This window comes from Gopherus flavomarginatus, chromosome 14 (assembly GCF_025201925.1).
Source record: "Gopherus flavomarginatus isolate rGopFla2 chromosome 14, rGopFla2.mat.asm, whole genome shotgun sequence".
NCBI classification, from domain to species: domain Eukaryota; kingdom Metazoa; phylum Chordata; order Testudines; family Testudinidae; genus Gopherus; species Gopherus flavomarginatus.
In genome coordinates this window covers 38,700,403-38,724,360 of record NC_066630.1, presented here as the reverse complement: position 1 = coordinate 38,724,360, position 23,958 = coordinate 38,700,403, and the positions used below count along the sequence as shown (strand labels likewise).

Here is a 23,958-nt window from a genome sequence, read left to right as displayed (position 1 = left end):
GCCCAGTCAGGGGTGGGGCTCTGTCACCAGAGTTCCTTCCCCAGGGACCCCCTAAGGCTCTGGTCAGGGCCTAAGCACTCACCTGGGCCACTCTGTGCTCTTTGATGTCTGGGCATTTTTCCCACTGCAGTTCTGAGCCATCTGATTGGGCCCCAGGTAGTCGGCCCCTTCTGGGGTTGTCAGTGAACAGAACAACAAGGGAAATAACACAACGGAATCATCCCAAAGCTGATCTTAGGCTCTCCTCCTTCGGAGGGTGCTCGTTGGGCTGCAGTCCTAAAATGACTTCACAGGTAATAGAGGGGAATGGTTCCCTCTCCAGGTGAGTCAGCATTGGGGTCTCCTTTCCCTCAGTGAGGGTTCATTGAGGAGCTCCTGCCTTCAGCCAGCCCTCTCTCCAGGAGCTGAGGACTGGAGATCAGGTCAGGTCTGGTCTGGTATCCCATCATCTGAGCTGGGTTTCTCCCTTTTAAGCTCTCATAAATGTGATGGGGCGGAGCCCACGTTATCCTGTTAACCTGTGTTGCCCAGCACGGAGTTTGCTGCATACTCCTTCACAGGGCCCTTGTGCTGGACACTGTAGATACATGATATAGCAGGACAATCTCTGCTCCAAAGAGCTCACAGTCTGAGTGTGGAAGACGCTCTCTGAATTGCCGGCAGGTGAGTGAGTGGAGTATTGGACTCAACATGTTGTCAGCACTCGGGTCAGACACCACCTCAGTTGTAAATGTGTAAGGAGCCAGGAAACCTGGGGTGAAGCAGTAGCCCCTTTGAAATCAAAGTTCCCACTGACTTCAGTGGAGCCAAGATTTCACCCAGGATCCCTTCAGAAAAAGGTCCTGAATGTTCTGAGGTTCATTTGGGGAGAAATTGTTTTAATGTGGCTGTGTGTGCAGAGTGTTGCCATCTCTGGTTACAAAGAGAATGAGCAAAGGTGACAAGCCAGAGGCATTTGTTACCAGTCATTCACACGTAAGGGGGCATTTGTGTGTGTGTGGATGCGGGGGGCACAGAGCAAGGGCTAGGGAGGTATATCTGTGTGAGTGAAAACAACCAAAGTAATAGATGGAAAAAAAGTTTTTTAGACAAGTGAAAGCTGCCAAATCCAAGGGGATCAGGAAGGTGCAGAACAGAGATTAATAAAGAAATTGGCATACAGCAGAATCAAAGGGAAAGTCACAGTTTTAATGAGAAAATGGAAACTTTGCAACTCGAGAAGAATGTTGGATGTTTGTGTCTGAATTTCTCACTCCCAGCCCAGCACTTCAGGCTCTCTCAGCAGCTCTTGTCCATTTTCTCTGTGGGTATTATGTTCCTTGGATGGCCCAGCTCAGCTGCAGCCTCTAACCGGAGCAAGCTGGGTGTATTGGATCTTGGGTACCCTCTAAGTGGCAAATGACTCCTGGCATAGATCAGAGGCGCACTGGGATTGGAGCGGAGAAGATCTGCTGTGTTAGGATGCTTCGTCAGGCATTACTTTGGGAAGCCTGTGGCCAGTTTTACAGTCCCGGAGAAACTTTATAAACATGCATGAATCATACTATGCCATGTGACCATGGAAGGCAGAGATTTGCTCTGTCGCCACCAGATAATTTTTGGCTTTGGAGGAATTCCTGGCTCCTTTCAAGCTTCCGTTTCACACTGCTTTGCTTCCAGTTTGCTCATTGAACTATAGAACGGGAAGCTAGTGAATTATTCTAAGATTGCTCAGCTTTTGTTTTTTCCTTCGTATTGTAATTGGATTTCACGTACCTCCCCTGTGTGTGTAGAGATTCAGGCTGTCATAGAGAGCTGGGATCTCTTGTTAGCCCTGCTGGAAAGTGGATCACTAGAGAGACATTCACCTTACTTATTCCCTTCCCCTCATATTGTATGCCTACACTGCAAAAAAAGGTGTGTTCTTGACTCAGGTTAGCCAACCATCAATGGCTATTAGCCAGGATGGGCAGGGATGGTGTCTCTAGCCTCCGTTTGCCAGAAGCTGGGATTGGGTGACAGGGGATGGATCACTTGATGATTCCCTGTTCTGTTCATTCCCTCTGAAGCACCTGGCATTGGCCACTTTGATCTGACCCAGTATGGCCGTTCTTCTGTTCTAACTCAGGTTAAAATAGCACTGAAGACAAGAGCAACTCGGCTTTTATCCTCAGCTGATGCCTAAAAGGGAAGCCTGGGGTTGAACTCGAGCTACTAAACTGAGTTAAAAGCTGAGATGCTGTGTCTTCACTGCTGTTTCAATGCATGTTATCTAACCCAAGCTAAGAACATTCCTTTTCTGGCAGTGTAGACATGACACTCTCGACTCGTCAGTGCTCCTTTCTGCAGGCAGACGTGATGCAGATGTGCTTTTTTTTCTTCTCAGATTGAACTTCTCCCCTCAATGAAGTCCCTCCACAAGCACATAGACAGCACACAGCTGCCACTGGAATTGGATGGAGCCTTCCCTTACTGCCATCGGGACTGGTTAAGCTTTCGCATGGTGAGTGAGATGTGAAACAGTCTTTAAATTTGCTGCTTCTAGGATTATGGCCAGATTTCCCATACACCGTAGAGGAGAAACTTATAATTAACTGGGTTAGTGCAAGATCTAGCAGCAAATAAATATGAAACTTACCAAAGACGGGAGAGGTGAAGTTCCGGTTCCCCTGATAGCCATGTCTCATCTGCACTGTGCATGTCTGCATGGCCGTATTTGTCTCGTGTTGGTGTTGATGATGTGCCAAGTGTCCAGATCAGCATGGCTATGGGAACCATAACCTTGAATGTCTTAATTTGTGTATGTTTAAGAATGTAATTGCCAGAGGGAGCAGTGGATGCGTGAGAATCTGCAGGGCTAGACCCTGGGAGGAACTGGGCTATTGATGCCTCCGCATTGCCACTAGAGGCTTAGGTTAGGCAGCCACAAGAGGACCCTGTGAAGCTAGACGTGGCAGGGCCTGAGTGGCGGCCCCTCACTGCCCACTGGTTGGCCAGTACTAGTATATAAGCCGTGATAGGGAGCTGTCTGAGCAACAAAACTGACTGCTTGCCTGCTTCTGCTCCGGGCCTTGCTTGCTATAAACCCCAGACTCCAGCTTCTGGCCCTGGTTTGTCCTTGCCTTTGCTATTTGACTGCTGTCTGTAGCTTGGTGCCTGATCCCGACTTCCCGGGATCCTGAGCCTGCGACTTCTCTCTCAATCGCAACTTAGCAGCTGACCAGGGCACATGGGCCGCCCACGGCCTGACCCTGACAGGAGGGAGCAGGATCATTGCAGCCCTCTGCGGGGAGGGGAGACAGACTCCTTCCTTCTTGTACACTCCCAGGTCTCCAGGGCAGGAACTCTCTTGAAGTTTGTCTCATTCATCAGTGATTAGAATAATGTCACCACTTAACAAATAATAATTTGAATAATAAACATTTCAAAGTGATCAGAATTAGTTAGAATTCTGTTATTTTGGAGCCAGATTTCCTGGAATATATAAAAAACTGCCCATTGAGGACTATGCTCCTGGCATTTGTAAAGCTTTAGAATGCAGGTGCTGGAGTTCTTGGAGGAAATGCCTGAATTGGCTGAGAACACCCCTGTCCTCCAGCACTGGTGATTTACAGATTGTACCAAACTTGCCACCACATTCCACCTCAGAAGCCAATCAAGGAGCTTCAGTTCCTTTGTGCCACATGCTTCAGGGTATTCCTGTATCAATAAGAGCCACATCTGTCGTAGTACCGTTAGGTGTGATTCAGCACTTTCAGGTATGGGGGGGTTCATTTCCTTTCATCTGCGACTCCCTGCAAGGATCATCGGCAGCGTGCACAAACGGGCAGTGTCTCCATTTGCGTTTGATTTGCCGAACTGTGTTTGGGATGGCACCAATTTCATGGTTTCTGCTTCCACGGGTTTCAGCCTTGTTTCTGCCCTGATGTTATTGGTTAGGGCACAATGTAGCAATGCCTAAATGCTGAGCTGTCTATCAAGATGTCACAGATGATATTGCTGTGTCTCTGAGGCTGTCTCTCTTCATTTCAACTTACTTCAAATATAAGGCAATCAGAAACATCATCATTAAAGTTCTCTTCCCTCGCCATATAGAATCATGAAATCATGGAACTGTAGGGCTGGAAGGGCCCTCGAGAGGTCGTCTAGTTCTGCCCCATGCACGGTGGCTGAGCCAATTAAACCTAGACTGTCCCTGGCAGGTGTTTGTCCAACCTGTTCTTAAAACCACCAATGATGGGGATTCCACAGCTGCCCTGTTCCAGAGCTTAACTGCCCTGAGAGTTAGAAAGTTTTTTCTAGTATCCAAATCTGCCTTGCTGCAGATTAAACCCATTCCGTCTTGTCCTACCTTCAGTAGACATGGAGAACAATTGGTCACTATCCTCTTTGTAATAGTCCTTAGCATATTTGAAGGCTGTTACTAGATCCACCCTCAGTCTTCTTTCCTCAAGACTAAACATGCCCAGTTTTATTTTACCCTTTCCTCAGAAATCAGGTTTTCTGAACCTTTTCTCATTTTTGTTACTCTCCTCTGGACTCTTAATTTGTACATGTGTGGTGCCCAGAATTGGACACAGTACTCCAGCTGAGGCCTCACCAATGCCAAGTAGCGTCATATAATTATCTCCTAGGTCTTACATATGTCACGGGTTGGTTCACAGAAACCCCTGTGGGACTGCCACCTGATGTGCCTAGACTACCTCTGAGCCCGTTTTCCCTGCCAGCTTGGAACTTCAGTACCCTGCCATGATTGAGCCAGACACGCTAGCCTGCTATAAACACAGATCCAAGTCTGAACCACGTCCCCCACAAGCTGCAGGCTTAACTGAAAACAACTTAAGAAATGGTCCTGTCTCCAGCACTCAGATACCCAGCTCCCAATGGGGTCCAACCCCCCAAAAATTCTGTTTTACCCTATATAAAGCTTATACAGGGTAAACTCATAAATTGTTCGCCCTCTATAACACTGATGGAGAGAGATGCACAACTGTTCTCCCCCACTCAGGTATTAATACAGCCCCTGGTTAATTAATAAGTAAAAAGTGATTTTATTAAATACAGAAAGTAGGATTTAAGTGGTTCCAAGTAGTAACAGACAGAACAAAGTGAATTACTACTACTACTACTAATAAAATAAAACACGCAAGTCTAAGCCTAACACAGTAGGAAACTAAATAAAGCTTCTTTGACTGACTAGCCTCCTTCTAGTCTGGGTCCAGCAATCACTCTCATCCCTGTAGTTAGTGTCCTTTATTCCAGTTTCTTTCAGGCATCTTTTGGGGTGGAGAGGCTGTCTCTTGAGCTAGCTGAAGACAAAATGGAGGGGTTTCTCAGGGGCTTATGTAGCCTCCCTCTTGTGGGTGGACACCCCTCTCTCCCCTGTGTAGAATTAGAGCTACAAGATAGAGTTCTGGAATCACATGGGCAAGTCACATGTCCATGCATGACTCAGTTCTTTACAGACCGACACCATGTTAGCCTGAACGTTCCCAGGAAAGCTCAGGTGTGGATTGGTGTCTATCAAGGTCTTTCATTGGCCAAGTACTTCCAATTACTTGAATAATCTCTTTACGCTATGTTGACCAAATCTGCCTTAGGTGCTTTCTACAGCAAACACTTTAAATTCAAGCATAGAGCATTATAAAATATATATATATAAATGATGCATGCATACAAATAGGATGAATACATTCAGTAGATATGTTACTGAGATGTTACATGGCATATGTATCATCAAACATATTCCAGTTATGTCATATTTACATTCATAAGCATATTTCTATAAAGCATTATGGGGTGCAACGTCACAATGTACAACACTCCTCTCCATCTATGCCAGAATGATATTCATCTTTTTTTGCAACTGCATACTGAATTTGCGATCCAAAATAACCCCCAGAACCTTTACAGCAGTGCCACCACCAGCCCCTTACTCCCTGCTCTGTAATTGTGCTTTTGATTTTGTTTTTCTTCCTGCATGCAGAACTGTGCACTTGTCTTTATTGAATTTCATCCCGTGCTTTCAGACCAGTTCTCTAAATTGTCAGGGTTGTTTTGAATTCTAACGCTGACCTCCAAAGTTCCCTCCCAGCTTGGCATCGTCTGCAGGTTTGATAAGCACACTCTCCACTCTATTATGCCAGTTATGAGTGAAAATGTTGAATGGTTCTGGACCCAGGACTGACCCCTGCAGGATCCCACTAGATACACCCTCCCAGTTTGACAGCGAGCCATTGAGAACATTCCCACATTATAGTAATTTCTTGTAGAACAAATTTCTCTAGTTTCATTATGAAAATGTCATGTGGGGCTGTATCCAAAGCCTTATCAAAATATCAGGGGTAGCTGTGTTAGTTTGTATCCACAAAAACAACAAGGAGTCCCGTGGCACCTTAAAGACTAACAGATTTATTTGGGCATAAGCTTTCGTGGGTAAAAAACCTCACTTCTTCCGATGTATGGAGTGAAAATTACAGACTAGAATATTAAACACCTCGGCCATCTTGATTTTTATCAGTTATTAACTCTTCTTCCCTGCTTTGGAGAGGACTCCTTTCCTTGTTATTTAAATACATTAGGAGCAAGAGAAATACACTTTTCTTATTACCTTTTATTTCTCTTGCTAGGTGTAACTCATTTTGTGCCTTGGCCTTTCTGATTTTGTCCCTACATGTTTGTGCTATTCTTTATACTCCTCTTCAGCAACTTGTCCATGTTACCACTTTTTGTAGGATTCCTTTTTGATTTTCAGGTCACTAAAGAGCTCCTGATGGAGCCATATTGGCCTCTTACTATCCTTCCTATCCTTTGTGTTGGGATAATTTGCTCTTGTGCCTTTAATATTGTCTTTCTGAGAAATTTCTAGCTCTCTTGAACTTCTTTATCTCTCAGATTTTCTTCCCATAGGACTGTTCCTACCAGATCTCTGAGTTTGTTAGTCTGTTGGTTTTTTTAAGTCCATTGTCCTTATTCTACTGCTCTCACTCCTTCCTTTCCTTAGAAGGATGAAATCTATTATTTCATGATCACTTTCATTCAAATTGTCTTCTACCTTCAGATTCCCCACCAATTCCTCCCTGTTAGAAGCATGTCTAAAATAGTTGTCTCCCTCATGATCTCCTCCACCTTCTGAAACAGAAAATTGTCCCCAGTAAGTTCCAAGAACGCTTTGGGTATGAGACATAGTGAGGAGTAGCTAGGGAAATACCTGGAAATAAATAAAGACTCTGGGGAAGAATACAGGATTTCAGGGCCACCTCTTGTTTCACATTTCTTACATTTTAAGTCAATATCTTTCCCAAAGCTGTAGCTGAGGGGGGAGTTCATGAAGGAATTTGACGGCACAGAGCTGCTAATCGATGCACTGAATGTGACCATGACCCAAGTGATAAATGTCTGTAGCTCTGCAACCACATGTCAAACACTATTTATTTAACATCTCTGATGAGCTCACCTGCTTCCTGCTCACTAATCCGTCTCCATCTCCAGCGGGGCTGCTCACAACATTCCAAACCTGGGAGCAGCTTCAAACAGGTCCTCATTCTTTACAAAAATAAGAATCTGCCTGTGAATGTGGAATTTGCCCCCAGTTTTCACTGGTTATAGGCTGACGACAACAGTATTCAGACCTGGATCAATGACACTTTTAAGGGGCAATATCTCATGAACCACCATTGTCCCAGAGGAGAGCTGAGAATGCAGGTTTTCTATGGTATAAATCATTTGAATCTAGTTCTGGAAGTTTGCCAGATGTCAGACCTTAAAATTGTATCACCCTGATGTGTAGAATAGCTAACTTACGACTTGTATAGAAGTCTTAAATGTGTATTCTATTTTTTCTATCACTCCAGGGTCCATACATTATAACTGAGGCAATTTAGCTTTCCCAGTGGAAGGATATGAAAACTATTCATTCTGAAACAAATCCAGATCTTAAAAGAATGTTACTAAAATCCCTCTTCTCTAAACCGTGGCACAAACAAAATCCATAGTAGCTTGGGGTGGGAATAAATTAGGTTTGTATTGGACCTGCTGTGGGATGACCTATTTCAATTCCTGGTTTGGTCACTTGTGGCTAATGCGGCCATCCCATACTCAAGACATGAAAAGCTTAATACCTTACTTGTATGTGGTGTTGTAGCCATGTTGGTCCCAGGACACTAGAGAGACAAGATGGGTGAGATAATATCTTCTATTGGATCAATTTCTGTTGGTGAGAGAGACAAGCTTTCAAGATTAGGGCCTGATGAAATGCATCCTAGAATACTCAAGGAGCTAATAGAGGAGGTATCTGAGCCTCTAGCTATTATCTTTGGAAAATCATGGGAGACGGGAGAGATTCCAGAAGACTGGAAAAGGGCAAATATAGTGTCCATCTATAAAAAAGGGAAATAAAAACAACCCAGGAAACTACAGACCAGTTAGTTTAACTTCTGTGCCAGGGAAGATAATGGAGCAAGTAATTAAGGAAATCATCTGCAAACACTTGGAAGGTGGTAAGGTGATAGGGAATAACCAGCATGGATTTGTAAAGAACAAATTGTGTCAAACCAATCTGATAGCTTTCTTTGATAGGATAACGAGTCTTGTGGATAAGAGAGAAGCGATGGATGTGGTACGCCTAGACTTTAGTAAGGCATTTGATATGGTCTCGCATGATATTCTTATCGATAAACTAGGCAAATACAATTTAGATGGGGCTACTATAAGGTGGGTGCATAACTGGCTGGATAACTGTACTCAGAGAGTAGTTGTTAATGGTTCCCAATCCTGCTGGAAAGGTGTAACAAGTGGGGTCCCGCAGGGGTCTGTTTTGGGACCGGCTCTGTTCAATATCTTCATCAATGACTTAGATATTGGCATAGAAAGTACGCTTATTAAGTTTGCAGGTGATACCAAACTGGGAGGGATTGCAACTGCTTTGGAGGACAGGGTCATAATTCAGAATGATCTGGACAAATTGGAGAAATGGTCTGAGGTAAACTGGATGAAGTTTAATAAAGACAAATGCAAAGTGCTCCACTTAGGAAGGAAAAATCAGTTTCACACATACAGAATGGGAAGAGACTGTCTAGGAAGGAGTACGGCAGAAAGGGATCTAGGGATTATAGTGGACCACAAGCTAAATATGAGTCAACAGTGTGATGCTGTTGCAAAAAAAGCAAATGTGATTCTGGGATGCATTAACAGGTGTGTTGTGAGCAAGACGCGAGAAGTCATTCTTCCACTCTACTCTGCGCTGGTCAGGCCTCAATTGGAGTATTATGTCCAGTTCTGGGCACCGCATTTCAAGAAAGCTGTGGAGAAATTGGAGAGGGTCCAGAGAAGAGCAACAAGAATGATTAAAGGTCTTGAGAACATGACCTGCGAAGGAAGACTGAAAAAATTGGGTTTGTTTAGTTTGGAAAAGAGAAGACTGAGAGGGGACATGATAGCAGTTTTCAGGTATCTAAAAGGATGTCATAAGGAGGAGGGAGAAAACTTGTTCACCTTAGCCTCTAAATGATAGAACAAGAAGCAATGGGCTTAAACTGCAGCAAGGGAGATATAGGTTGGACATTAGGAAAAAGTTCCTAACTGTCAGGGTGGTTAAGCACTGGAATAAATTGCCTAGGGAGGTTGTGGAATCTCCGTCTCTGGAGATATTTAAGAGTAGGTTAGATAAATGTCTGTCTGGGATGGTCTAGACAGTATTTGGTCCTGCCACGAGGGCAGGGGACTGGACTCGATGACCTCTCGAGATCCCTTCCACTCCTAGACTCTATGAATCTGTTACACGGAGATCTCCAGGTCTGACCTGAAGATATTACCTCACCCACCTTGTCTCTCTAATACCATGCTGTCACAGGTCCCATTCGAACACCCCCTCCTGGCTACCACTGGACTGCTGTGAGGGAACCCAAGCCTCTGGATCCTGGGTGTTTTAAACCTCTGGAGCCTAAATGGAGCCCAACCATTGCCCCAGTCTTTGGGGTCCATAGGCACAGCCTCAGGGTGCAGACCCTGTATCTGTCACCCCGCACTGAGAACTTGCTGCTCAACCCTTGGTTCACTGCTGACCCTTCAGACTCCCCCATAGTTTAACACAACGAAGGAGTGAGCCTCCTGGGTTACTGCTGAAATGTTGCTGGAGGCATGGGGCATATAACAGACAGAGACTTCTCACCGGAATCTAGCATCATTGCTCACTTACTTGACAGCTAAAGCACAAGCAGTACAGCTCATATACAGCACAACCAACCCTAACTGCAGTGCCCCTCAATAGCTTGCCCTTCTCTGGGGAGTCCTGGGGGACCATTGGTGGTTCAGGAAGGCAGGCAGGGTCCTCTGACTCATGAGGATTATACTTGTTGGGTTGCTTCTTCCTCTTGGAGTCTTTTAGCCCAGCTTTCCATGATCCAACAGTTTTCATAAGAGCAACTTTGTCGTATGAACCGGAATTCATAAGTTTCACAGAGAGCCCTGAACCCATCATACACCATGCCATTGCTCCACTCGAGATTTCCACCACTCCCTAGAGCTCCCTGCAAGCTGCTATTTCTCGTCTGCCTCGAAGAAAACCATGCTGACAGTAACCCCTGCCTTGTTCCTTTCCCCTTCAGAAACTGGAGCATTTGCTACAAGGATGTCAGGGTGCTTGTGCTTTCCTGCATGGGGCCATTCAGAGGGTGGAGTCCTGTAGATTACCAGAAAGAGCTGAGGTAAGTGTTGTCTTCTAGTGCCAGACAAAGGCACAACAAGCAGGATGCTAGACAGGGGCTGCCAGGCTGAAATTTTAATGCTATAATGGCAGCTCATGCTAAATGCTGCATTTTAAAAAAAATGAATACTCAAATTCTCAATAAATTAGGGCAGAGCAAAGATCTTAAAGTTAAACAACTGGTGTCCAAATGGCTAAGTGTTTGTATGGAGATTGGGAAGATGGGACTTCATATCTGGATTAGAGAAAAATGGATTAAAAAGAGCAATTAAATTTTACCATCAAAGTAAAGTCACATTGACATAGGTTAGCTCTCTGCATCCTGGCCCTAATCCGAGGCCCCTCCCTCTCTAGCAGTGAGCTGGCTATTGTAATGTTTGTTCTGGGGCTCAGATTTCTAACGAGAACAAGTACAGAAAAGAACTGGGCGAGACTAGACGCATATAGAGACAAAATCCAGTGTTGTGAAAAGGAAATGCCAAAAGAGACTAAGATCTCCATGCTGCCATGGAAGAGGACATGGAAGAAAGAGAGAAACCCAGCAGTGGAGCATCATGAAGGCTTTTCCAGGGTTAATTTCTAGCTTTCTTTTCATTCCTCTCTGGATGCACTTTTGCTTAAAAGCTCATTCTTATTGTTCTTTTCCCTGTTACAATAAGCAGACCCAGTCTGGTGTCTGGCCACGAGTTAGTTGGTATTACTCCCATCTATGTAACCTTGTCATTGTCCCAGTGCTGGGGGAGATTTCCACTCAATCAGCTTTGCGATGATATGCCAGTGTGGTTTGTAATGGGATTTCTAGCTGTTAAAGGTTCATACATTTGAGTAAAGTGAGTCTCTGATGACCATCTTCATGTCCAAAGAGAGTACTGATTTGTCTGCAATAAGTGCCTTGGTGCTATCATTATTAGAAACCCCTCAGGGAAGGGCATTGTTCTGAGGGGTGTCATCTCATTGGTCTTTCTGAAGAGCCTGCTGCCTGACCAGAGGAAAGGAGTTAACTGATGAGATATTGATTTCAGTGGGAAAGAAAGCAGTGCCGTACAGTCCATATCCTTTCCAGTCTGTGCTTTCAAGCACAGAGAGAGGGGGTGGCAGGAGTACGATAAAAGGAAGGCAAGGAGAACAGGACAAATTGTTCTCTCTGCAGTTACCATTCAATAGCTTAGATTTTCAATTAACCATGCCAGTCAAATGGAAGCTAGTTTAGAGTGAGGAAAGATCAGGCCTTGCCAGAAGGCAAACGTGAAACAAAGAGCCTTTAATTACAGCACTGTGCCTGTCACTTGTTCCCAAGATTTATTGTCATGGCGGTTGACATCTAAAATTGCAAAATCCTGCCTAGGAGGCAGCCTCTTCTAAGGCTTGTTTGTACAAGAGCTTGTGGGGTTTGACGCTGGTAAAATGGACACTGAAAAAATCTCCCTCCTTCTCTCGAGTGTAATTCTGCAGCTGTAAAAAGCCCTACATCAGTATGACTCTGCAGTGATAGCTTTCTCTTACTAAGCCCAAAATGTATTTTCAAGGTACACATGAGTTATACCAATTATGTAACCTTGTCATTGTGCAAGCAGCTAAAATGTACTGCCAGGCATCCTGTCCTCCAGCAGAGAGTGTGAAAGATGCTGTACCAGATCTTTCCTCCTCCTGCATGCGCATCCACCAACACCATGTGCAGGGGCGGCTCCAGGCACCAGCATGCCAAGTACGTGCCTGGGGCGGCAAGCCACGGTGACGCTCTGCTGGTCGCCACGAGGGTGGCAGGCAGGTTGCCTTTGGTGGCATGCCTGCGGAGGATCTGCTGGTCCCGCACAGGCGTGCTGCCAAATCCGCGGGATCGGGAACCTCCCGCAGGCAAACCGCCAAAGGCAGCCTGCCTGCCGTGCTTGGGGCTGCAAAATACCTAGAGCCGCCCCTGACCATGTGCCATCAGAGATGAACCTGTTGCCAGTACTTGGGGTGCAGTGAGGTCCATCACTTGGAGATGATGGGCTATCATGCAATGGCTTTGGGTAGCAAAATGAGGATGAGCTGGAAGGCTTCTCTTTGTAGAGCCAAATCAGTCAAACGAACGCTGTGAGCAAAACACCACTATAACATTGTTCTTGGCAGCCTGGACAGACAGGCGGTGGACTGAAAGGGCAATGGGGACTGAATTTCCCCCTCCAGCCTTTAGAGAGGAGGCTTTTCAAGGGTAGGGTTGAGATGTACCATTGGGACAGGATATGTTTTCTTTGTTCTGCTAATGCCCGTACATTGTAACAGCTAAATTACTGTATTTGCTTTGCTCTTCTAACTCCTCAGGAGGCCAGTGTTTTGTTGAGGAATTATAGGCAATTAATGAAGAACGTCCTTGATGACACGCGGCTGGTTAAACTGCAGCTGGAAGGTGGAGCTCTTCTGGCTAGGCTGAGGAAGGAGGAGTCCTGTGTTACTGTCACTGAGGACTACAGGTGAGTCCGTGGGAAGGCAGGGAAGAAGGAGAGGAAGTCAAACAAAGGCAGACAGAGACTGTTTGTGGGAAAAGGTTAAAAAGCTCTACAAGCAAAAAGTCCCCGTGCAATTCCCGCTTTGACGGGTGTTTGGGGAAAACAGCAGAAATTAAGAATGTGGTGAATATACTTTTTTCTGATTTTTTTTTTCAAATACCAAGAACCGTCTTGTCTCTTTAAAAGTCCTACTGACCTGCAGGGTAGATTCCTCTAGATAACACTGAGCTCCATTTTAAAACCAAACCCTTTCCTGTGCAGGGGTGGACTGCTCCTGTCCAGAATTATGCTTGGATTTCATCTGCATACCACAAATGTCTTACAAAATTGCCTTAAGTGGTGATTCCAGCAGTGTTTATATGTTAAATTAACACAGCTTCAAACTAAACTAAAACAGCTGCTTTTACAGAGAGATTTTCTGGCCTATATATAATGGTATATTTTGTGCTGCGCCGAGCTCTGGTCTCCTTGACTGTAGCTGCAGTTTGCACCCATAAGTGATGTTCCTTGCATGAGTGAATCATGAAATCAGTTGTGGCGCAAATGTCAGTAGCTGCAGTTCTCTCAGATTTGCACCTCTCTTTTGCATTATTATTGTTCACTAGTAGCTGAAAGTCTGGGCTGTGGCCCTGTGTTTGACAGTTGGGCCAAGCAATCCGCTCTGTGCAGTCTCCCTCATGCAACTAGTGAAATTGTGGCATGCAGATTAGCTGCAGAGTAAGGGTTGACATTAGTTGAGTTGCCTCTGATGTCACAGTGATCTAGGACTCTTGGCATGGCACAGATTCATGCCCTATTGTAGCTGTACACCGCACGAGTGTAATTCGTAAAGTCAAAATGGCTGACACCTTAAAAATGGGACAGTAACAGGCCATGAGTCCCAGTGATGCCACAACCTGGTAATATTCTGAAGGAAAAGCGCTCCAAACCGTGCTGTTTTCATGCTTTACATTGACTGTATACCTGCCTCTGGAAATTTCCATTCCATTTGTCTGACGAATTGGGTATTCACCCACGAAAGCTCATGCTCCAGTACGTCTTAGTCTATAAGGTGCCACAGGACTCTTGGTTGCTATTGACAGTACAAACATTCTAGGCTTCAGAGTGACAGTCCTGGAAACGTATCATATAGATTCTCTGTATTACTGTCTTACCTAGGAGCCCAAGTCCTGGACCGGGACTCTGTTGTGCTAGGTGCTGTACAAACAGAACAGAGGCATGCCTCCTGCCCCCAAGAATTTACAATTAAAGTGAAAGACAAGAGACAACAGCTAGATACAGACAAAACAGATGCGGGAGGAAACAATGAGATGATAGTATCAGAGGGTAGCCGTGTTAGTCTGGATCTGTAAAAGCAGCAAAGAATCCTGTGGCACCTTATAGACTAACAGACGTTTTGGAGCATGAGCTTTCGTGGGTGAATACCCACTTCCTCAGATGCATGCATCTGAAGAAGTGGGTATTCACCCACGAAAGCTCATGCTCCAAAACGTCTGTTAGTCTATAAGGTGCCACAGGATTCTTTGCTGCTTAATGAGACGATAGTAACCAAATGTTTTGTAGGCATCATGACAAAGAGTTTTAAAGATGTTAATGAGTTAGTTATGTGGATGTTTATGGGAGCTCGTCCCAAGTGTGAAGGGCAGCAAAGGAGGAAGCATGAAGGTACTTGTTTGAAAATCTAACAAGTGGACTGTGGAGGCTGGCATCATGGGGCGATTGCAGGCAGGAATCAAGTTACTTGGCATCATAGGCTTTTATAAAGGGAAATTGTGCCTCACCAATCAGAATTCTTTGAGGGGGTCAACAAACACGGCAGGGGTGATTTCAGTGGATACAGTGTACTTGGACTTTCAGAAAGCATTTGAGAAAGTCCCTCACCAAAGGCTCATAAGCAAAATAAGCAGGCATGGGATAAGAAGGAAGGTTCTCTCATGGATCAGTAACTGGTTAAAAGATACTAAACAAAGGGTAGGAATAAATGACCAGTTTTCACAGTGGAGAGAGGTAAATAGTGGTGTCCCCCGGGGGTCTGTACAGGGACCAGTGCTGGTCAACATACTCTGGAAAAAGGAGTAAACAGTGGGATGGCAAAATTTGCAGACAATACGAAATTACTCAAGACCAGCTTAGTTCAAAGCAGGGCTGTCAAACGATTAAAAAAATTAATCGCGAATAATCGCACTGTTAAACTATAATAGAATACTATTTATATAAATATTTTTGGATGTTCTCCACTTTTTCAAATATATTGATATCCATTACAACACAGAATACAAAGTGTACAGTGCTCACTTTATATTTACTTATTATAAATATTTGCACTGTAAAAATAAAAGAAATAATATTTTTCAATTCACTTAATACAAGTCCTGTAGTGCAATCTCTTTATCATGAAAGTTGAACTTACAAATGTAGAATTATGTACAAAAAAACTGCATTCAAAAATAAAACAATGTAAAACTTTAGAGCTTACAACTCCACTCAGTCCTACTTCTTGTTCAGCCAATCGCTTAGACAAACAAGTTTATTTACATTTGCAGGAGATAATGCTGCCTGCTTCTTGTTTACAAAGTCACCTGAAAGTGAGAAGCGACGTTCTCATGGCACTGTTGTAGCTGGCATTGCAAAATATTTACATGCCAGATGCACTAAAGATTCATATGTCCCTTCATGCTTCAACCACCATTCCAGTGGACATGCGTCCATGCTGATGATGGATTCTGCTCGATAACGATCCAAAGCAGTGCAGACCAACACACATTCATTTTCATTATCTGAGTCAGATGCCACCAGCAGAAGGTTGATTTTCTTTTTCGGTGGTTTGGGTTCTGTAGTTTCTGCATCAGAGTGTTGCTCTTTTAAGACTTCTGAAAGCATGCTCCATACCCCATCCCGATCAGATTTTGGAAGTCTCTTCAGATTTTTAAATCTTGGGTCGAGTGCTGTAGCATCTTGAGAAATCTCACATTGATACCTTCTTTGTGTTTTGTCAAATCAGCAGTGAAAGTGTTCTTAAAATGAACAACATGTGCTGGGTCATCATCTCAGACTCCCATAACATGAAATATATGGCAGAATTGGGTAAAACACAGAGCAAGAGACATGCAATTCTCCCCCAAGGACTTCAGTCACAAATTTAATTAATGCGATGTTTTTGTAACTAGCATCATCAGCATGTCCTCTGGAATGGTGGCCAAAGCATGAAGGGGCATACGAATGTTTAGCATATCTGGCATGTAAATACCTTGCAGTGCCAGCTACAAAAGTGCCATGCAAATGCCTGTTCTCACTGTCAGGTGACATTGTAAATAAGAAGCGGGCAGCACATCTCCCATAAATGTAAACAACTTTGTTTGTCTTAGCGACTGGATGAATAAGAAGTAGGACTGAGTGGACTTGTAGGCTCTGAAGTTTTACAATGTTTTGTTTTTGAGTGCAGTTATGTAATCAAAAAAATCTACATTTGTAAGTTGAGTTTTCACGATAAAGAGATTGCACTTCAGTACTTGTATGAAGTGAACTGAAAAATACTATTTCTTTTGTTTATCATTTTTACAGTGCAAATATTTGTAATAAAAGTAATATAGCGCATACTGCACTCTTTGTATTTTCTGTTGTATTTGAAAATGTAGAAAAACATCAGAAATATTTTATAAATTTAACAGTGCGATTAAAGCTGTGATTAATCGCAATACATTTTTTGTAATCGTGATTAATTTTTTGAGTTAATTGCATGACTTAACTGCTATTAATCGACAGCTGTCATTCAAAGCTAACTGCGAAGAGTTACAAGGGATATCACTTGACTGAAGGATAAAATGGAAGATGAAATTCAACATTTTGCAAATGAGCTGCAGAGACAGAGAGATGAAGAGGTCATGGATGGCTGAGATTTTTGTGGAGATGGAGTAGCAAGAAAAGGGGAACTGCAGGGGCAAGGAGGGAGAAAGGTGTGACGTTAGGAATGTTGGCATGAGAGGGACAGAGGTGCGGATGGGGACAGGAGGGGGAGAGGTTGGGTTTGGAGAGAGGGCCAGGATTGGTCCTTCAGAAGTAAGGAAATGAAGGGTGTGGGACCTAGATTGTGCTTGTGGGAAGAGGGGGAGATTGGAGTGGAGAGGGGAAGAGGAGCAGATAGAGTGATGTGAGCTATAGAGGGGAGCAAGGAAAGGAAAATGGAGCCAATGGGAAATTTAGGGAAAAGAATATCCCATTTATAATTTTTAATGGGGTTAATAAAATGCTATCTGGCATGTACTGGAACATGTCACTTTAGCAAAGAAAATAAATGCTCAAACTAGTTGGGCCGAGGGAGGGGAAGCAAAGGAGCCTCTCTCTAAAAGCAGCATTGGACATGGATAGTTTAGCCATTTGGGAGTTCAGAGAGGGTGGGGAAACTATTTCTCCCACAAAAAATCCTAACTACACTCACATAGACAAAGCTATAGGAAAATGACTGACTCTGAAACTTAATGTGAGCAGAGCCCTTTTGGAGAACAAACTGCTTTGACTGGACAAAGTTCTGTGTGCTTGTATAGTGTGTGCAGAACACGTGTAGTAGGTGTTTGTTCTGCTTGGTCAGTAAGGGTTGATCCAGTGCCTACTGAAGTCAGTGGGTCCAAGCCTGAGAAACTTGGCTAAGCATCGACATCTGTGGATGAGGGAAGACCTCCTACTCCTCCAAACCGTAGAGCAGGGGTCTCAAACTCAATTTACCTTAAGGCCAGTGCCGGTCCTGAAATCCTCCCAGCGGGCCAATAACGTCACTGAAGATGGTGCTCAGAAAAGAAAATGTTTATATTGTATTTTTTATTTTGAATTTCTTAGAAATAATAAAGCTGCCATACAACTTTATACAATTCTTCACCTGCCAGAGAGTTTTTAGTGTTTGCCAAACACCTGGCAACACTTCAGTTCTGTCAGTTTGTTGATGTTTGGCCTCAGTGACTGAGCAGTTGAAACCTTCAGGATTGCAGCAAGGTGTGCGTCAGATAGTTGTGTTCGGTATTTTGACTTGTTTATATTCATTGTGGGGAAAAATGTGAAGCTGACTCTGCCCGGCAACTAACGATGCCTCCTCCATGGCTGACTCTGCCCAGCGACTAGTGATCATATCTCTGGCCCTCTCCCCCAGCCAATGGGAGCTGCGGGAGGTAGCGCCTGCAGCAGACATTGCTGGCAGCGTGACCACCTGCGTTTCTCCTCTGCGGGCCACAGTAGGGAGGTTCTCGGGCGGCAGATGGCTGCAGGCCAGGACTTTGAGACCCCTGGCATAGAGTGATTGCTGAAGCTACAAACCACATAGTGCGTTGGCTGAAGGAGCTGCCCACGAGCCTTACGTGTTCCACTGCAGGGCAGAGGAGCAGAGAATTCAGATAGCTCCGTTCCCATCCTGTAGCTGTGGACTGTTTGAACCCCACCCCTTTAAATGGGGGAACCTCACTCGTTTTTCTGCTAGGGGACCCACCACACAGGTAGGGCATGTTTTAGCCCCTTGCAGACATCCTGCTTATTCATGCCCAGCTGGGTGAGTGCATGTTCTCACACTGGTTTGCTGATTGTAGACACTCCTGGTCTTAAAACTACCGGACTAATTTTACTCAAACTGGGCTTGTATTGCCGGCCGCACTGAGACATACACTTCAATCAGGTTTGAAGAAAGCTGGTTGTTCTTTGAGTGGTGCCCCTATGGATGCTCCACTTCAGATGTACATGTGCCTCTCAAGCCCTTGGTCAGAGGTTTTTCCACTAGCAGTGCCTGTTCAGCCTGCACACGTGCCCAGTGTCTCCTTATGCAGGACACCAGGGCTATATCGGGATGTGTGGGTGAGCCACCCTCAATTCCTTCTCCGCTACCTCAGCTTGAGACAGAGCTCTACGGCGCCTGCCTTGAGAGTGCCTGGGCTATTTCGTCGTCTTATAGTTTGTTTTGTTAGTATAGCTAGTTGTTAGTAGTAGTTATAGTTACTTAGTAAGTGTTAGCAGTGAGAGGACAGTTCTTTCTTTTTTTCTCTACTCTCTTTTTCCTTGAGGAGCCTTGTCTTCCTGGCAGGGCATGCCTGGCTCTCCAAGCTTCAGACTCTGCCTCTCCTGCCAAGAGGCTATACCTGTGAGTGATGGCCACTCTAAGCGTGTCCATAGTTCGGGGGAGTCCCACGTCTCCCGGAAGTGCAGTGTCTGCCTGGCCCTCAAGTCGAGGGCAAGGAAGAGCAGGAAAGTTAAGATCAGCCTGTTAGTGATGGAGCCCTCTGAGTCAGCTCAGGGGACCCCAGCTTACATCTGTCTCTGGACAGATCCAGTGCCCCTTCCACTTTGGCTCAGGCTTCCCCTAAGAAGGGGAGGTCATTGGCGGCTTCTGAGAGGGCTCCCAAGTACAGACTATCATCTGAAGTAACCTGCTCTTACAATGCCCAGATCCCCTGCGAGATCTAGATCTCCAAAGCCTTGACCTCTTGTTTTGCTACTGTTGAGTTGAAGAATTCCTCCTCCAGGACTCAGGGAGCTGGAAAGCCCTGGAGCTCCAAGAAAAGACATGGTTCCAATGGGGCTTTGTTACTCTCTGTCCGAGACAAGGAGGGCAAAGATGAGCACCCAGGTCCCATGCCGCCAGACTCAGTCCTGCTGTCAGCACCTACCTATTTGGCACCTACATCAGTATGCCCACTATCAGTGATACCATCAGCTTTGGCTACTGCATCGGTACCAATTCCCTACTCGATACAGCAGGAGGTTAGATATGTAAGGGACTTGTTCATAATGGATAAGTTGGAATCCCTGCTCCTCATGGATACCGAACGCCTTTTGGTACGAAGATCTCGGTCTCTAGGCTGCTACCGTCCATTGGCACCACAAGACTCTCCACCCTTTTCTATGGGGCCTCCGCAGTGGCCATACAGGGATCCCTGGACTGCTTACAGACAGCAATTCTCCTCCAGACCACCAGTGCCATCTCAAAGGGAGACTAGGGTTGATCAGTCCTCTTCTCCCCAGCCAGTCACCTCCACAGGAGGAGACATTTGAGGAACAGGGGGCAGGATGGATAAAGAGGCCACCCCTCAAACACCCATATTCTCCTTATATCCAGACAAAGTGGTTATGCCTCCACTACCTTCTGTGGCTAGCGATTTTCAACAATTTCAAGATGTCCTAAAGAGGGAGCTGACACTCTTCATATTCCACAAGAAGAGGTCAGGGATTCACAACACAAGCTGTTGGATTTCCGACAGTCAGCAACACCTGCCAGGGTGGCGATACTCATCAACCAGGTGCTCCTCGGTCCAGCTAAGACTGTGAGACAAACACCTGCTACTCTTCCACCAACATGTAAATGACTGATAAAAAGTATTATCTTCCTTCCTAGAGACTCTGATTTCTTGTTCTCCCACCCTCCACTTAACTCCCTACCAGTAGCGTAGCCAGGTTCTAAGTGCAGGAGGAGCAAACATAAAAAAGGCGCCCCCCTTGGCTCCTGCTCTGGCCATGCCCCCCCTTGGGTCCTCCTCTGGCCGCTCCACGCCCTCCCCCCACTCCTCCAGCCATGCCACGGTCCCTCCCCCCTTGGGTCCTCCGGCCACGCTGCAGCCATGCTGCACACCCCCCCTCCCAGACACCCCGCTCATTGGGTCCGTGCTTACCTGGCTGCCCAGGTGCCTTTGATGAGCTACCTCCTCCTGCCCCACAGTGCCAGGGCACCCAGCTCCTGCTGGTTCCCTCTGAGTCCGGTGCAACCTAGGAGCCGGCTCCCCACGGGGAATGGAGACCAAGTCCCTCCCGCTTGCCAGGGGCAGAATGCAGCACCCCACATGCCACCTGTTTACAAGGGTGGCAAACAACACCATCTTTACCTTGAGGTGCCCGCGCTCTGGCCGTCCAGCACTGGCGGGAGAGCGGGAACGGGGAGGTGAGGGAGGCAGCTGCAGCTAATCCCCTCTTTGTGGCCAGACTTCCCGCAGCAGCCGTGCAGGGTGCGTTTGCCCCACGTGGCAGCGCGCAGCCCTTCTGGCCAGGCGTGGGCAGGTGCACTGGAGTCCTGCAACTCGTGGCTCTGGCTGTGCCCATGGAGAGGAGCTGGGAGGGAGACTCACCACTTGCACACCCTCAGCCGTGTGTGCACATTAGTGCTGCTGGGGAGAGGGGGAGGAGCCCCGTGCTCCATCGCCCACCCACCACAGCGGTTGCTGCAGTCCTCGCTGCTGCTGGTCCCTGCACCCGCGAAGCAGCCGGTACATCCCCCTGCGGCGGCGCTGCTCAGGGGGCACTTTGTACCCCACCGTCCGGAGAGCTGGAGCAGCAGCAGCACCAGTGCCCGGGCAGCAGCAGTGCCTCCTCCTGTCCCTCACTTTCTTCTCCCGCGCTCCGAGCCGGGTGCCCCGCTGCAGCTCCTCCATGCCGCGAAGCGCCAGCACTCTGCCTAGTGCCGGAATGTCTTGAGCTGCCACCACAGCAGCTTCCCGCTGCCGAGCCGCACCGCACTGCACAGGGACTCAGAGCTCTGGCAGCTCCAAGACGCCCCGCTCAGGCACCGCATTTGAAAAATGTGTTGAGGGGAAGCGGCTGCCTCACTGCACCCCGCTAGCTACGCTACTGCTCCCTACTAATGCGTACAGTAAACGAGTGGGGCAGGCAGCATTTCTCCAGATCCACTCCACATGATGAGGACCAAAAGAGCGTGGATCTGTTTGTTCTTCAGCAACCCCGCAGTTCAGGATCTTGAATTATCAGGCGGTCAAGGCCAAAATACAATTTCATAGACTGGAATAGATTGATGGCCTTTATTGAACACCTGCCACAGGAACACAGGGAGCAATTCCAGTGCACCATTTCAGAGAGCCAGTGATCGGCCAGGACTGTTTTTCAAGTATCATCGAATGCTGTGGACACTGCCGCTAGGTCCATCTCAGCAGCGGTAGTTATGTGCAGGCATCATGGCTCCAGCCCTTGAGGATTCCAAAAGAAATACAGAACGTCATTGAGGACCTCCCCTTCAGCAGTCATAGGCTTTTCTTGAAGACCACAGATGAATCCTTGCATACACTGAAGGACTCTAGTGCCACTTTACATTTCCTGGGCATATATACACCTACAAATAAGAGACAGTAGGTCACAAACTGCCCAGAGATCATGTCCTTCTCAGTTCTCTGGATTTCACAGGTCCCCTATTGCCCCCACCCCCAGGAAAAGACATAAGTTTCAGAGAAAGAGGGCCTCCCACCTGCCTTCCACAACTACCTAACCGTCTTCTAAGCAGCAATATTGATGGGCTGGTCGAGGGTTTGAATCCTCCACATCTCTGGTTTCATAGCCTCTCCCAAATGCCCATCACTTTCCATTTGAGAACTGCCTTTTCCATTTCCAACATTCCTGGAAGCGGATTACTACAGACAAGAGGATCATAAACATCATTACATAGAGCTATTCCATCCATTTGTGTCTCCCTCCTTTCAACTCCCCTTACCTCATGAGCTTGTACTAACAAGCAGTGGACTCTATCTTCCGATTAGGAGCAAAAGAGCCAATCCCTGCCCCTCACAGGGGCAAAGGATTTTGCTTGAAGTATTGCCTTGTACCAAAGAAGGATTGAGGGTGGCGACCATTCTTAGATCTAAGACTTTTATGAACAAGTTCATAAAGCCTCAGAAGTTGAGAGTGGTGACTCTGGCATCTATAATTCCTTCACTGGACAAGAGAGATTGATTTTCCACTCTCAATCTACAAGATGCCTATTTACATATAACGATACACCTTTTGCATAGGAAATATTTACAATTCACTATAGGCCAGGATCATTTCCAATACCGAGTGCTTCCTGTCAGTCTCTCCTCTGGGCCACCACTCTTTGGGGGACACCTTTCTTCTGCCCTAGAAGAAGGGTCTGCTCTGTGTTTCCTCCAATGCCACTGATACTGAAGGTGATGAACAAAATCAGACAGGACAGGGCCAGAGTTATCCTTCTAGTATTAACCTGGCCAAGACACGCCAGGTACAGTTACCTGCTTCATCTACGCATCCATCTACTGCTAAAGCTCCCAACCACCCCTTATCTCCTCTCTTGGGATGTGGGTTGCATGCTTCACCTCAGTCTGGGAGTTTTCCACCCCTGGACATGGTTCTGCAATGGATCATGGGGCTAGAATCCTCCAGCTCTAAGGAAGTGCAACAGATGTTACTGAATCATAGGAAGAAGTCAACCCATATGATTAACCTGCAGGGTTGGAAGAGATTCTTCCATTGGTGCTGTCATTACTGCTTGCTGCCTGGATCTGTGCCTCTTTCAGTCATCCTGCATTATCTGCTGGATCCGAAGACATCAGGGTTATCAGTTAGGGCAGTTAGTTCCATTTGTCTGCAGTATCAGACCTTCACCTGACTGTTTCCATATTTGCTCATCCTGCATCATCTAGGTTTATTGAGGATTTTGGACATTTCTACCCCCAGACTAGAGACCCACACCAAGCAGGGATCTCAACCTGGTATTCAGTTACCTTATGAAACATCCATTCACACTTACAGCAATCTGTTCTCTACTCCATTTATCTGTGAAGTAGACCATTTTATTAGTCATCTCGTCAGCCCACAGAGCTGGGGAGATCGGTGATGTGATGGCAGATCCCCCCCACCCTTCACTGTATTTTTCAAGGATAAGGTTTCTTTACACCCACATCCTACATTCTCAGCTAAGATTCTTTCAGAGTTCCACCTTAACCAATCTATTCATCTACCAATGTTTTTGCTGAAGCCACACAACTCTTTGTAGGAGTCCTATTTGCATACCCTATGTGTCAGAAG

General features: G+C 46.1%; 1 protein-coding gene across 2 annotated transcripts in view; it reads left to right on the top strand.

The window, feature by feature from the left end:
• PLEKHG4 (pleckstrin homology and RhoGEF domain containing G4) overlaps positions 1–23,958 on the top strand; it is a 165,290-nt gene that overhangs the window by 66,657 nt on the left and 74,675 nt on the right. For both annotated transcript variants that reach the window (XM_050923147.1, XM_050923146.1), the window contains 3 exons: positions 2,366–2,482; positions 10,584–10,682; positions 12,986–13,134. In XM_050923147.1, coding sequence (XP_050779104.1) covers positions 2,366–2,482; positions 10,584–10,682; positions 12,986–13,134 — 365 coding nt within the window. The remainder of the gene's footprint in view (positions 1–2,365; positions 2,483–10,583; positions 10,683–12,985; positions 13,135–23,958) is intronic.